At 36.8% G+C, this 16239-nt stretch overlaps 1 protein-coding gene across 2 annotated transcripts in view; it reads right to left on the reverse strand.

The window, feature by feature from the left end:
• Positions 1-992: 992 nt before the first annotated feature.
• The window catches only part of BMAL2 (basic helix-loop-helix ARNT like 2), a 37972-nt gene continuing 22725 nt past the window's right edge, over positions 993-16239 (reverse strand). For both annotated transcript variants that reach the window (XM_080392870.1, XM_080392871.1), the window contains exons 10-17: positions 14892-15132; positions 13801-13907; positions 13088-13238; positions 11681-11736; positions 10723-10831; positions 6685-6772; positions 4873-4981; positions 993-3558 (exon numbers count right to left, since the gene is read on the reverse strand). In XM_080392870.1, the coding sequence (XP_080248996.1) occupies positions 3422-3558; positions 4873-4981; positions 6685-6772; positions 10723-10831; positions 11681-11736; positions 13088-13238; positions 13801-13907; positions 14892-15132 (998 nt within the window). In that variant the 3' untranslated portion in view covers positions 993-3421. The remainder of the gene's footprint in view (positions 3559-4872; positions 4982-6684; positions 6773-10722; positions 10832-11680; positions 11737-13087; positions 13239-13800; positions 13908-14891; positions 15133-16239) is intronic.

Genomic DNA, 16239 nt, shown 5'->3' on the forward strand with positions numbered 1-16239 from the left:
TGGATCACGTTCAGGCATGGATCATGTTTAAATTCATGGATCATGAATAAATTCTTCAGTTTGGATCATGAACAGGATCACGAACAGGAACAAACTGCTGTGACCAACCATTCAGAGCACCAACAGCACTGTACTCAGCTGAACACTAGAAGGGAATCCCAGGAAGCAGTTACACCCAACAGCACAGAAAGGGCATACACCACCCCTCCGCTACCAACTGCCAAACATTGTTTACAGGAAATGCCAAAAAGTTAAGGTTTAATATACTGGCATCTTCATGATTCATGGCTGTGAGACATGATGCTGTTCTGAAGCGCTGTTTTAATCCTGTGTGCCACCCGGCAGCCCAGGCCACCTGGCCGTCTAGCTCCGATTAACCCAGGCTGGTGACAGCTAACTATTACCCTCCACCCAGCCAGATCACCTTCTCATTCCAGCAGTACCCGGATGGTATTTGTCTCTACCGCACTCCCATTCCCTGCTCCTAATTCTGAGAAGAATTCCCATGTTTTCCTGTACACACAGGAAGCGGTTTCCCAAATAAGCTCCTGCTTGCAACAGAACTTCTCTCCCATCCAGATTTTGTCTTTAATTCTGTCTGTGCCCTCTCTAACAAATCAGTTGACACATCTCCAAGCACAACCCTGATAACTAATCAGGCTTTTAAGAGCCTGTTGACACCTGCTTTATCATCCACCATAACAACCCACACAGGACTCTAAGAATCGTACCCATGTACACTGTTTAAAAAGCTTCTTTCAGGTACAGCCCCATTAAGCTGCAACAGCAGCTGTTTTCAGAATGTAGAAAATGCGTGTTGGTTTGGATTACAAAGTTACCCTGGCTAGCAAATATCATCTTGAGCTACCAAAATCCACATTAATTCAATTCCCCCATTTATATTTTTAGGGAACAAGCCTGGGATCTGAAAGCATGAGTACTTCCCTATTTAAATTCAGTATTAGATAGAATTGTCAGCAGACTCACAGCAGTGCACCAAAATAGCATTTTATTGACCTGATTTAACCACATCCTTCGATAACCTGCACCATGCCAAGAAAAAAAATGTCCGTATCTTACTAGAATTTTATTGTTATATGAACAGAAATAAGCACATACTATCTCAAGTTTATTCAAAAGTATGTATTAATTTCATTGTAAATATTTGCAAGTGACACATCTTTTTGTAAAACTGCTTTAAGACAAAAAAATTAACAAATAAGTAAAAGGAGACTAATAAATGAATTAAAAGTCACAATATTGATCATTGACTGCAAAAGACTCAAAGTTACATTTTTGTTTTTATTTTTTAGGGAAACCCAAGAAGAATCCAAAAATAGTGGTTTGACTCTAGACAGTTATATAAATCTTGTAAAGAATTAATATTCTCCTTCAATAACAACATCCGCACCATTTTGAAACTAATCCAGTTAAAGAAGCTATGTTGAAGAAAGCCTGTATAATTTTAAGTTATTTATTTACTAATTTATCAATGTTAGCTACAGTACTTTTTGTTTTATTTAGAATTTATTTCTAGAATAAAATGGAAAAATAAACTGCATTTTACAGTGGAAGAAATTTAAATTATCAGATTTCATTTATACAAATAGAATTCTATCAATTCTTAGAAAGCGCCTATTTATTTTTTCTCACTTTGCTCCATGATATAGCCCAAAATTAATTTTCTGCAAAGAAACTTAAAAGTTTATTCTAATAAAGCTAGAGAACAGATAATTTTGGCCCCATATCTGTAAAAAAAACCAAATCAAAACAAAAAAACTAGAAGCTGAATGCAGGAAGTCACATGCAAGCTGAATGCAAAAAATCTATAGACTTAAAAATCTTAACTCAATAAGCTGTTCTAGAAAATCTGGACAAGATGTCACCACAAAATTCATAATTTGCAAAACGATTCATATCTATAAGATATAAAGCTGCTCTGCCAAAGCATAGGAAGCCAGTGCATGACAGTGATGAATTTATTCAGGAAACAGTAGTTATCCAACAGTAAAGCGTGACATCTAGTGGCTACCACATCTATTCGGTCACACACTTGGGCCTCCGTAAAAATATTTGAAACAGGCCGCCCATTGCTCACCTTTAGTGTTAAAGCGAACACCACCACGCTTACGGTAGTACCTATGTTTAAGTGTCTGTATTAAAAATATGCACATGTATCAAATATCTTCAAATGCTTACCTTGCATTACCCGAATAAAAAAAAACACAACAGAAAAACTATGCTTTTGTAATACATCAGCAATGCAAAAATTTGTCTGAACTTTTAATACCAGAGATTGAGATCCACTTTGTATATTAATGCTATATTCTTTTAATACAACCTATTAAGTGCCATGTTCTTGAGTAATTTGCTGTAACTGGGACAATTCTTGCAAAAGCTGTCCCCCAAAAGATCATCCTATATAGCATTTATTTACAGACAGCACTATATTACACAAATATTTTAAAAAGTCACAGACTCAAGCAATAGAAAAGTCACCCTAATCTCTCCAAAAACATAGAAACTATAAAATACTATAGAATTTTAACATTTTTTTCACTAGTAGACAGTACTAGCCTCATTCTGGAACCAAGACAATCTATTCAGACTTCTCTAGTTAGTAATTAACCTGTGATGAGATCGAAGTGCTTTGCAATAGGTATAGCATTACTTTTCTTAGGTTCTATGCACTGCCCCTCTAATAGCACATTACAAATAATTCAAGATAGTAATTAAGATTTTGTTGCATTTTTCTTACACTCGTTATGTTTGCAAACTGGGGAAATTACTATACATCTCCAGACAGTCTCTTCTGATTGTTACGGTGATCCAATTCAAATTCTTGCTCCCAGAACTGCATGCTTTATTTACACTTTTGACTACAAAAAATCGCACTTCTGAAAAGGGCAAGGAATCACAAACTGCATCATTTGAGAATTACAGTCAGTTATTTTACAACTGTAGTGTGTGCAAATCATTTCACTGAGATTTAATAGTTACAAATATTCTTAAAACTGTGTGAAACAGTAGGTTCTACAGAAAGTAACATGGATGATCAATATTCTACCGTTTGAAAAAAAACCAATAAATAAAAGTAAGTATTAAAACTAAGAAAAAAAATCCTGTACATTGTACAGTACCTTTTGGTTAAAGCTTTTTAGCAAAAATATAGTAATGTGTTTTAAGCATTCCAGTTACAGATGGTTCAGTATTAAAATTTCAATATTTCCCCTCATGAAAAAAATAGTGCATCTTTCCATAGGTGCAGCAGAAACTGTCTCTCTCTGAACAAGGCTTCAGTCTTTAAAAATATATAGACAGTAATTCAAATGAAACATTAAAAAACTATAATACAGTACTGAGGATGTACGGTTTTGTGCATTACAAATTTTACATTCCTTCTTATTTTGAAAAAGCAAGACTAGAGAGCCCATTGTATATCACTGAGTTCAGCTGGATCCCCAAGTCCTCCATCAGCCTCCAAGTAATTCATGAGAGCCGTCATAGCAGTGTCATCATTTTCACATATTGCATCAAAGTCCAGCTGAGAATTACCACCTATAGAATTATTAAAACATTAACGTAAGCAGTACAAAACATGAAGAACATGGTAACTTTCAAAACTTACTTGTTTGTAACCAGCACCTTTCTTTGAAGTCGAGGCAAACATTTACACATAAATGTTAAAAAAAAAGGTAAGTCAAGTAATAGAAATAATGGCTGTTTGCAGACAGTTACAAGGACATACATAACTTGATTTAAGACGATGACTTGAGTCTCGCCAAGCCATTGGACTTCCTCCGACTGCTAGCTAATAAAATTTGTATCCATGCAGTCAGGTTTGTCACTGAAGTAGAAAACTGCTTTCTACTTTATGTCACTTTATGGGAAAACACAATCATCTACCTGAATTCTCATCTTATGTACTATGCCAGATGAACTCCTGAAACCTTCCAAGTTACTATGTGTTACCTCTAGAAATCAACGCTATACCCTTGCCTTCAACAACAGGAAGGTAAAACGCTTTAGCTCACATATCAATGAAAAACACTTCCTTGCCTATCTTGGATAAATGTTGTTGGTTTCCCTGCCCCCCCCGCCTCCAACCCCTTATTCAAGGATTAGGTTTTAACTTTTTTTCCCCTTTGCCTGTTTTTACAGGAAGGGCTTATATCTAAACTGGAAGAAAGCTATAGGTTATAAACACATCAATAAATAAATACATATGTAGTAACTGAAATAAACGAGGGAGATGGAAAAGTTTTTAAGACCTGAAATATAGGATAAGCATAAACATTGCTTTTATATCACTTTGCCTTTTATGTTAAAAATAATACAGTGGTGTTCTCCTCTTATAGGGTCAGGGAATCCTATATCCAGCCAAACTGTTGCCTTGGTGCATGCTTGAATGAGGGGAAAGAAAAAAAAGAAAAACACGTGTTTTCCTTCTGAAACATTTTGACTAGCCCTTTGTATTGACTATTCACAGTCTGCAGTTCAGAAAGAGATACAGTGCTAAATTACAACTAGTTCCCTTACATTGCACTGAAATACTTTTTCTTACCAATCTCTCTTTTCTGAAGAGAGAGCGAATAAGTACCTAACTAAAACTGTGGCATGCAAGAACGTAATGGTAAAGTTCTGTTACATGATGTTATTTTTGTCATAAGATTCAATCACTGATCAAATTTTGCTGTTTGTCTTTCAGTGATAATACATCTGGTTTAAGAGTCCTCTCATCTTCAGGCAGACAGACAAATCTCTCTACAATTTATACATGGTTGGTAAGTGCTGCACTGAAAATCTACACCATTTCTCAGAAATGTCTCCCCCTGCGATCCCCAAAATATCCACAAGAGAAATAAATCTTACTGAGGAGAGGTTCATTATTGGGAAACGGAATAGCACCCTGGTTTTGTTCTGAAGTCTCTAGAACTTCTGTTTCCGAAGGACATAACTGAATCGCCTCTTTATTTGGCACCTGAAAGAACAGAAGTAGTAAAAGGGACAGAACTAAATCTTAAATTTAGTCACAATTATTACATTACATTACAGTAACATTATTTAGTTCTTAATACTTTGACAGCGATTTATAGAGTAAATGAAAAATATGCACCAACAGGCAGATCTACTGCATTTTAAAACATTTTTTTTTAAAGAAACATACCACTGGACTTGGCTTAAATAAAAGGTGTTACACGAAGTCAGAGGTACTTCACAGGGATGGTGTCTGCTTTATTGAGGGTCTAATTCAATATTCAGCAAATATATCCAGCACAAATTGTACTAGTATATACTTCCCATGTCTAGTACCATAAACTAGAAATCATGTTTGTTGATGTTGACACATTCTAGCTAAAAGATTAAGAAAAATGTTCTGCCATATGCATTAAAGTATATGAATTCTAAACTATAAATTCTATCTTTTCTATTATTTTTGCATCTTGTTACCATCATAATAAAAATATAAGTAGTTTTAAATTAATTTTTGCACTTCAGAAAAATGAGGCTAGCAACAACAGAGATGGAAGTCATCCCCACCCAAACACACCAGGAAAAAACCTCTCCCCGCCCCTGCCTTTTGTTTCATGTAACACATACATGCAACTTAGCAGGACAGATTTCTTGGGTTGCCTGACTTGTGCATTTTCCACTATGAAATTATATAAAGTTGAAATGCTTTACAAAAGCATTTTAAGAACAAATGTGATACCAAAGCACAGAATATTAAGAAAAACCCTTCAATGAACACAACGAAGTTATGCTTATGATGACATGCTGCATGATTTAGAAAGTTCAGTATACACAAGTCCACTAACTCTTAGGAAGAAAGACCTGCAGTAAGGCAAGGGACAGCTGATCATGAAAAGGGAGGAAGCCAAAACAATCTCTAGTCTGGAATAGTATTGTTGGGAAATAAAAATTGCAACAGGAAGATAAACTGTCTAAATGGAAGGAATTCACACTCAAAGAAGCACTGATGAAGTAGTAAATTTTTTGTTCGTACAGTGCACAATATACAACATACAATATACTTTGGTAAAAAGATATGTTACTTATTCCATATTTATGGTCAATAACTATGATAGTTTGTGGTATTACCAGCACTACTAGATTATTAAAAAAGCATATTCTATCAATTTTTAGACTACTGAAATACCTTCAAAGTAAAAATTTTAGACATTTCAAAACTGAGAACATACAACAAATTCTTAAAAGGATCTTTAAGAACATTAAGATTAAAAGGACAAGTGAGAGAAAACAAGAACCGGTATTTTATTGAGATTGTCAAGCTGAACAGGTGGCAACACTTCTACTCTCTGACGAGTTATTTAGCAGAAGTTTTAAGGCAATTCCAAATCCAGAAGAGTCCTCATCATGTGAATCGCACTCGTATTTAGCGAATTTGTAGAGCTTTGGCAGAGATCATGATACCTGAGCGGGGACTGCAGTCCTCTTGGCCTCAGGAATAGCCCCTTAAGACTTGAACTAATGCCCCCATGAATGAGGTTGGAACAACTGCTGCTGTCACACCTCCCAGAAGAATTTCATAGCTGGCAGGCAGTTGGCAACACCTTACACATTCTCTCACAAACACACAAGTCAGGGTAATTTGGGTGAAACATAGGCTTTGAGCTGTTTGACATTAACCTTTTAGATTTTTACAGGCAGAGACATACTCACATTGCTGCAGTTTACAGTTAGAGCTGGAGAAGGCGCCTTTCTCAAGCAATGTGATGGACTTAACTCCCCAGATGGTGAAGAATGCAACCTAAAATTGTATATGTTTAGTTCATTTGCCAAGTCACATTAATCATAAACTGAAAAATAACCTGCAGACCTCCCCAGTCATGAAGCATGAGCCACCTAATCTGAGACAACATTCTTAAATTCTCCTGAAGATTCTAAATTCTTCTGCTCCAAGTTTTGATAACACAAAAAGCAGAAGAGATCAATAAAGGCCACGGGTCATAATTACTAGAGTACACTTCTATTTTTCTGTTTAATCACCAGCACTGACAGACCAAAGAGTAACAGATTTCAGAATTACGCACAGTGGGACAAACAGGTACATTTCAAATACATACAGAATACAGACAACATAAGGAAGTTCTGCTAAATGGTGGAGGGAAAACAACACATCATTCTAATACTCCCTCTACTATTATTTTGTTATACCCGTCTTTCCATATTTTCATAAAATTCCAACTAAAAAGAAAAAGCACTTGTTTGGTACCAGAATTACTTGAGACACTGCTCATCCTGCCTCACCAAACATGCCAGATATGAAACTAAGAGTGAAAATGTTGTACCAGCACCCTTTGGACAGCTTGCTCCCACCTCCCCTGCTCTTCCTGACTCCCAAAGGACAAGGCTATAGAAGAACTGGGGCACTCTGGATGCTTCCATTTTCATCACCTCCTCAGATCCGAAATGTGGTAAGGGATTGGAAGAAAGACAGAAAATGGGTGGATAAACAGCCTATCTTAAGTAAGTTGAGTTATTTGTGTGGAGTATTTGTTAGTTCCCTACATTCCAATATGCAATGCCACATTTCATAAGCAGTACTGCCATCTCCCTAAGCTGGGACAGAAACTCTAGGTTGAATAGCTGTATAGCATTGCTGTAACTGAAACGATCATTCACCACATGCTAATTCAGTTCAGGTATGCTTGTAAATAGAGCTGTAGGCATAGTCCTGAAATTTTAAAAAAAATGAACTTGGTGATGTCTGATGCACAGCTTGAGAACCATCTGTGTCTTACTGATATTAAAAAAAAAATGCAGAGAGCAGATTCAGATAGTAAATACAGTCATGCTATTTGATTATGTTTGTAATCACAAAGGTATCTGATGAAAATCAGCTGGTGTTAGCCTCTGTTGATCACTTTTCTCTAGTTTTGATTGCCTCAGTGTGTGCAAGATAGTAACTTGACTTCATACAAAAGAAAAATGAAGAAATAGCACAAAGTTCTACTCTTCTTCTGCTGGAATGAAATACAGCATTGTTTTCAGCAACAATTCTGGAAAACTGAGCTACATCTGGATGCAAGCAGCTACTTCCAGACATCTCTAGAAACATTCAGTTCTTACTGATGAGGCCTTCAATGGCCAACTGCATTTGTGAACACCTTTAGCTTATTTTCCCCCCAAGATACAGGACTGTATGATGAATATCATGCCAGACGTCCCAGTTACACAGTGCAACTGCTCCCTTCCATACACAGCTGGCTTCTTTTCAGAACCGTCCTTCCTTTGGACACAGTTTACCTTATCCTGCATGACTTTGCTCTTAACCTTTTTTCTTTCACCTGCATAGCAACTTCTTGGGCTATTAATTTCAGCACAAGTTTATTTCTCAATTTCCAGTGTCCACAGACAACTAAGATCACTGAAACAAACATACCTGCACAAGACTAAAATGGCTCAGATCACTGGCCAACGAAGCTGGTAAGCAAAACATTTTTCCTTTCAATAGCTTGTGACATTCAGTTATTAGTTGAGAAATAAGATGACTGTTCCCAAAGAAAGCAACGTAATGTTTCATTTACTAACCAGTGTTCAAGATGTGAACATAACCAGGCAAAACACCAAGTCCAATCAATGACTTGAAGAGTAAGAGTACCTGGTGCAGCTTATTGAGGCATGTGCTCATCACTGCCAGCACTTTCACAAGTATTTGTGTTGGAAAGTAGTTCTTTGAACTCCTAACTTGCAGGGGTTTTGATTTCTCTTAGCAGCCTCACTTTTTAAATTAGAAGCAAGTATAAACCATCACTGTGATCTTCCTGAAAAGACGTTCTGGTTAATCAGACAAACTATGGTAAACATCCTGCTGCCTTAAACTGCTGTTCCATAAAGGAGTGCAGCCCTGCAGAAAGAGATCTGGGGGTTTGGTTGACAGTAAGCTCCAATGCAAGTCAACTATGTGCCCTGGTGGCCAAGCAAGACAATGGTATCCTGAGGTACATTAAGTACAGTACAGCTAACGAGTCAAAAGAAGCAACTGTCCCCCTAGACTCAGCATTGGTGTGGCCTCGCCTCAAGTACCGTGCACAGCTTTGGGCTCCACAATATAAGAAGGATATAAAAATAATAGAACATGTCCAAAGAAGAGCAACAAAGATGGTGAAAGGACTGAAGGGCATGACTTATGAAGAACAGCTGAGGATACTAGGTTTGTTCAGCTTGGAGGAGAATAAGAGGTAACCTCATTGCTGTCTACAACCTCCTTGAAGGAGAGCTGAGAGGCAGGTGCTGATGTCTTCTCTCCGGCGTCCAGCGATAGGATGTGAGGAACAGCTTAAAGCTGTATCAGGGGAAGGTATTAGCAAAAAGATCTTTGCCGAGAGGATGGTCAAGCACTGGAACAAGCTCCCCAGGGAAGTGATCACGATGCAAGCCTGTTGCTGTTCAAGAAGTGTTTGGAAAACACTCTTAGATATATGGTTTAACTTTTAGGTTACCCCATGTAGAGTCAGGAGTTGGACTTGATGATCCTCACAGGTCCCTTTCAACTCAGGATATTCTATGATAGGAAACTATTCCTTATATCTTTACCATTGTTGCCAAAACTAATGCACTTTTTCCTGGAAGGTTTAATATTACTATTCTTTCAGGTCCGGGTTAAAAGCGTCAGTGGGAAAAACTACATGGAACCTCGCAACACGCTGTTCTGCAGACACAGAAAATTTCTGTCATTCATTTACCTGGAACTGGAAGTATAAGATCTGAAGTCTGAGGGATGGCTTCATTATCCAAAGCTAACACTTAGATAACTTGTCCCATGCCGATGAGATGATAGTACCATTATCCTAATTTTAACCTTAACAAAAGTGATTGGACCTTCTGATGAAGCCTTAATTCCTGAAATAGTTGAGACTCAAAACAGACATTTCTATGCACGTGCATCCCAAAGTCCTGGAACAAGGGGGCTCAGAGACTTTTAAAAAAAAAATGTTCTTAGACAACAAATGCTGATACAGTGCAAACTGACAGCGTAATAACCTCTCTCTATATATAAGTCAGGCAACACTGCGGGCACAACACAAAAACAATATATAAGGTTATCTTCACATTAAAATTGTGTTTCTTCCTTTTGAATTCCTTGGCTATACTAGGTATGTGGTAAAATTAGGTAGTTTTAAAAGGGTCAATCTTCAACAATTTTAATCTTGTACAGATTCGCATTTGGAATGATGCAGTTTTTTTTTAATCTACGGCAGTACTGAGAGGAAATTGTGCTAGCACTTTAGTCCACATTCAGGATAATCAGGAAGGGCAATACAGGCTATGAAAGTGCTCCACTGGGGACTGTTTCAAGAAAAGTTTTCTTAGCAGAGTGATGCTATCAGAAAAATGTAAATGCTACTCACAGACAACTGATTTTCTGTTCCCGAATAGTTTATCTACCCATTTCAACGTCATGTGAAGAAGCTGCATCACAGTAACACTTTCAAAGTCACAGTTAAATAATACTTTCATTAACAAAGGGAACTGTATGCCCAGAACAAAACTGTTTCTCACCACCAGTAAAGTGTTCTGCCATGCATGAGACTAACATTAGGTTGTAATTGGTATCTCATAATGCCACTGCTCCATCTAAAAATACTTAATATGCATAACAATAAAAATTAAACTTGAACAACCCCCACATAAACACATATACCTCTCCTCTCTCTCAACTTCAAAGCCTAACGTATGATGTTAAGTGTTTGTTACCTTTGCAATTCTAGTATTTCATTTGCAATTTCGGTTCCTATACTTCCAGCACCAAGAACTGTTCCAGAGGACATTCCAGGTACACTTACTAAAGTCTGTTTTACAGCATCTACAGTTAAAAAACCAAAATAAAACCTTAAGTCTGTAGCAGTTTCATTACACAGCAAGGAACAACCACCTCAAGGATTAATTTTAAAACAGGTTTTGTCCTGTATCTCTTATTTTCAGAAATTAAATTCCTTTAAACACTAACTCATGGCGGAGAGTGTTGTCACACTTGTAATATAACAGTAAGTAAACAATATATTTGTGAAAATTGCTGATCTCCAGTAGTGAAACTAGCTTTAATCATTACCACTTCCAGTCTCTCTGACAGACAATGAAACACACATGAGAAAAAGCCCTTGGATTTTTCACAAACTGAAATCAGTTATTAAAAAGAACAATTTAAAAAGCAAAAATAATAAACCTTAAAGCAAGATAAAATAGCACATAGAAATCAGAATTTATGCACAGCAGAAAAATATTACCAGAGTATTTATCAATATCAGTATCACTCCATATTCTATTGGTAAACTCAGATAGTACAAAACTGCATTTCTTCAGAAAACCAGGCAAAATATGAAAAACATCTGACAGAAGCATAATATCCTATCAACCAAAATCCTAGCTATAACAGAATTTCCTAGAAGATACGCTTACAGCCCTTCTGATGACAGTTATGTTGGACTACCTTGAGTCTTTTCCAGCCTAAATGATTCTATGATTCTATGTGAATGATATGAATTAGGATGCCCTGACTAATGTGAAATTGTCACCACAATTAGCTTTAAAAAACAAAATTAATCTTTCCTTGCACAACAACCTAGAATAAAAAAATGCCTGGATTGAATAAATCTAAAACTGTAAAGATTGACCAGGAGATGCACCTATGATAATTGTAAGAAGTGACACTTGCCTTCTGCAGGCTGGGAACCATAGAGGACCTGTTCTTCAGCTGACTCGTTATGACCTCTGAGATTTAAACAAAAAAACCCCAAAACACACACAAAGACAAAAAAAAAATATATCAGCAAATGTTTCAAATGCAAACCCCAGCATATTTATGTTTGATTTCAACAATACTTTACACAGAGTAAAAACAAATGTCCTCGAACTAGTAAAAAAAAGAGATATTCCTCATGTTTCAGTGTTCAATCCTTTGTACTGTTTCTGAAGCACTGGGTGAGATATTCATTTCCACTTACTCTCCAAATAAAGAAGAAAGGCCAATGTAGTTGTCTGTGTTCCATGACAAGGGAAGGTGGCTGCCACCTTTACTACTAGGAAGGAGACCACTTAACCAGAAACAACTGCTACAAGGACAGGTCAGTGGCTACCTTCTGCCAGCAGCTACTGCCTACCTTCCCTCCTCTAGACAGCTGCAGCCACCCACACCTCCAGGGCAGGCAAAAAGTGCCCTTTGGCTGTTGGGCAGCACAGACCGTCTTAACTGCTCTTCTCTGTCTTCTTGAGGAAAAAGGACATGCATAAAACAGGAGGGTGATCTTGACTTAAGACACCAACCAGCTACAGAATGGTTAAAAGGCCCACTTGACAACTTCATTTAATGGAAATAAAATCCCCTCTGTCTCCCTCCCCAACCCCCTGACTTTGGCAAAGATTCTCAGTATCATCGGAACAATCCAAATTGTAGCTCCATTGCAAGGCACAGAAAATGAAAAAGAAGAATCAAACACACATTTACTGTCTGTCTCACAGGCTCCTCCCTTGCCATCAGTTTGTAGATCAGGTGTCCTCAAACTTTTGGGGGCTGGTGCGCAGATGAAGCGGCAGGCAGTCACCTGAGGCTGCTTGGTTTCCCCCCCAACCCCCAGCAGGGTGGGGGGGGGCAGGGGGGTTCGTAAATACCGGGGGCCGGATTGAGGACCCTGGGGGGCCGTATCCGGCCCACAGGCCATAGTTTGAGGACCCCTGATCTAGAGTATCTTTTTGTCCTGCCTTGCATTTCTACAATCTACAAATTATGCCTCTCCACATTCTGACACATGGTAGGTAGGGCAGCACTTAAAATTAGGTCAACTGACCCATGCAGCCTTGTAAAGTTCAGAAGGAAAATCAGAAGTTCACATTTCCATTTATTCATCTAGTTTTCTTAAAAGACCCTTCCTTTCTTCCTTCAGTAAGAAACTCTTTCACTTCATATTTTCTACTGGGAAACAACACAGTTCCAGGCTACTCAACCACTTTTTGTGCAGTGTTGATATTTTCTAGTCTTGGTCTGCTTTTTAAGCAGGTTGCTTTCTGCTAATGCTAACTGTAATTAAGACAAAAAATAACATGGGGATGCACATAAATTACTTACAATACCACAGTGTTGTTTGATACAATGTACTCCAGTTCTTTGGTCCATGGATTCATGAAACTAAACCATTGACTCTTTAAAGTAATAAAAGTCCCGTTTTTCGCTCTAAATTTGTAGGAATTTGTAAATACTTTTTCTTTATTCTGCAACACTAGATAAGAAAGGAAAGTTGTAATCACCATATTTATACTTAGAAAGTTAAGAAAATTAATCTGATTTATAGCATCATAAACCCAAAATGTTTTTGACGGCCAGAAATACAAATTAAATGCCAGAACAACTGACAAGACCCCTACTAAAATCCAACAATCTTTTCAGCAATATTATTAATCTTAAATTAAACACCAAGTACTATGTTTCTGCAAACCACTAGTAGGGAGACTCCTGACTTGGTGAACATAATTGGTGTCTTTAATTACATGATTAGGCTCTTCAGCATTCCTTCTTCATTCTTATGAAGAACTGAAGCAGAGGGTTGAAAGAAGCATTAATATTATTCCCTTGCGACTGAAGCACTGCACCAAGATTCAAGACAACAGAAGCTTCTCCCTGCTTTTATTACAGGCTTTATGCAGGCATGTCTTAATGCAGATGCAGAAAAGGACAATGCTAAGATTGTTTAGTTTTATTAATTCTCAGCTGCTGCTTTTTTGATTTTCATACAGCAGTTACATGCAGTTGTAAGTAGTCTGGGAGGACCAATTATTTTGTACCTTCTTTGTGTTTTTCAGCTAGATGATTGTGATCATCTTGATGGCAGTACTCATAACAAGAAGTTCCTAGAAGCTCTTGTGGCAGATACCCTAAAATTGCTGTTGCACTGTTAGAAATAAAAACCATGAACTACAGCGGATTCAAACAATTGCAAAACTGTTCTCTTCAGTATCAGATAAAGCAGAAAATTAATATTCTAAGAAACAGATGCTTGTGTTCATGTTTGGGAAAAAGATATAGTATTAGTTTAGCTCTAAAACAACAGGAAATATCATTCACTGCAAATCACCCACTTGCAACGAATGGCAATTCAAAGACAAAGTAACAGTGTTTAAACATGCAAACCACATGTACACACAAAATACTTATAATCATTAGGTCTTCCCATTAGCCAGTCAGGGTACTGGTCACACATAAAGGAGTCATTAAAAAAAAAAAAAAAATAAAATCCAGTAGTTGAATTTTGCTCTGTCACTTAAAGGAATAGGTTTAAACTGACACTTGTAGATTCTTTAATATACATACAAGATGACTGAAAGCAATAAAAAGCTTCCAGTGACAATAATGAAATTCAACATGCAAAGCAGTAACTCAGTCTCTACAACAAATTAGTCTGTTTTAGAAAGTTCAGAAAATAGGGACTTAGCTTTCAGGCCTAATAATTTGGTACCTAATTTAGATATAATGTATTTGTTCCAAATAGTAAGATTTTAAGAATTAATAATTTCTGTTTAAGTGATTATTACTTAAGTCATATGCATAGCTATGAAGCTCTAAGTTGAATTTTTTCTTTATTAATAAATAAGTATGAGTGCATTTTGACATATTTTAATCTTGCTAGCTCATCTTTTCCTGTAGGACATTACAGGAATACATTTATATTACTTTTATACACTATATACATGACACTTATGTCTGCCAAAAAACCCAAAGCCCAAGTATTCATAGATTCAGAATGAACTGCTTCCTGTGTATAGCACCTATAAATTCTATCCTGCTTGAGATATTACAGTTCTGACAAAAAGTATTAGACAATCTAACTAGTGGTGTCACTTGTCATTTTCTCTTCATTAAAGAACGAAACGCTTACCGCTGATCTACATAAACAAATTTTCCATCCATGGCAAATCGTGTAACAAATTCTGTTGCTTTGACTTTTATCTCTCCACTCTTTTGTGGAACAACATAAGGGTGTAACCTCCCAATTGCAACAAGACAGTTAAAGTTACTACTGCCTTTTTCTACATCATTTTCCTCTTCTACTCCCACCTCATTAGGAGGCCAGTTCTTCATATACCCAGTACAGTGAATGGTACAGTATTTTCTGTGATCTAATAAAAAGAAATGAAATAAGAGGCAGTTATGGTTCAAAAAGTAAACTGAATTACTTTCTTTTTCTGTTCACTGTGAGACCAGCAACTGTATTTTATGCTTACCTACAACAACTGTACAAGGCTACAGAAAATATTAGAGTATATTTTACTATATTGTACTAAAGTTTTGGCTTACCTGTAGACAGCACTTCTAACTCTATGTAAGATTTAGAAAGAGAAGTTATAGGTGCTGGCAGTTCAAACACTTTCACAGAGAAAGTAAACCAACAGTCTGGTAACTCACAGATCATTTTAATTTACAATACATATGAAACCATATTAAGAGAAAATGAACTGAAGAGGCTCTCTGCAGCTTCCATATCAATTACCTATTGTGAACATGATCTTATGCTTATTGCAATTGCTAAAAGAATCGGTAGAGAAAACAACCCAGCTTATTTTCTATTTATCTTAGGCTTCTTAATTCCTCAGTTTTTAGAAGTCTTAAACTACAGCATATGCTGTTTATTCACTCCTATGGCTGGTAGACTTTGCTGCCTATATAACATGCAAACACCCCCATATGCATCGAGGCAGAGAGATGACATTAAGTGTCCTAGAGTAACTAACCTTCAAAAAATTGCCAACATATTCTTGATACCTGTATTATGAACAAATTACACTTTGCGTAGATTTATTTCCTGTCTGTTACAGAAAACATATATCAACTCTGTAAAATGAAAAACTGAGTTATTCTACTGTGACTCTGTCAGTCTCTCAGATTGTCGAGGTGCCTTCCCTTAATACTGCTTTCGCGAGAAACATTTATACAAGTTAAGCTCTTATCTCACCAAGTTAGTTGGCACATCAAGGGAGACTGAATTCCATTTACTTACAATTACAGACCTATTTCAAAATCTTCTATTGTATGGTATATCTCAACAATAACAGGTTACATTGAAAAACAGAAGTAGAAGGATTTCAGGGCCAAGCAACTTCACCACAGCTTTGCAAAAAACAATACTAAGGTATTAAAAGCTGGAAATTACATTTTAAAAAGATCCATTCACTGAAAGCTTGAAAAGGGTATACTGCTGTACAGGCATGGCAAAATATGAATTAAAT

The sequence above is a fragment of the Falco punctatus genome, assembly GCF_963210335.1.
Source record: "Falco punctatus genome assembly, chromosome: 6".
NCBI lineage: Eukaryota > Metazoa > Chordata > Aves > Falconiformes > Falconidae > Falco > Falco punctatus.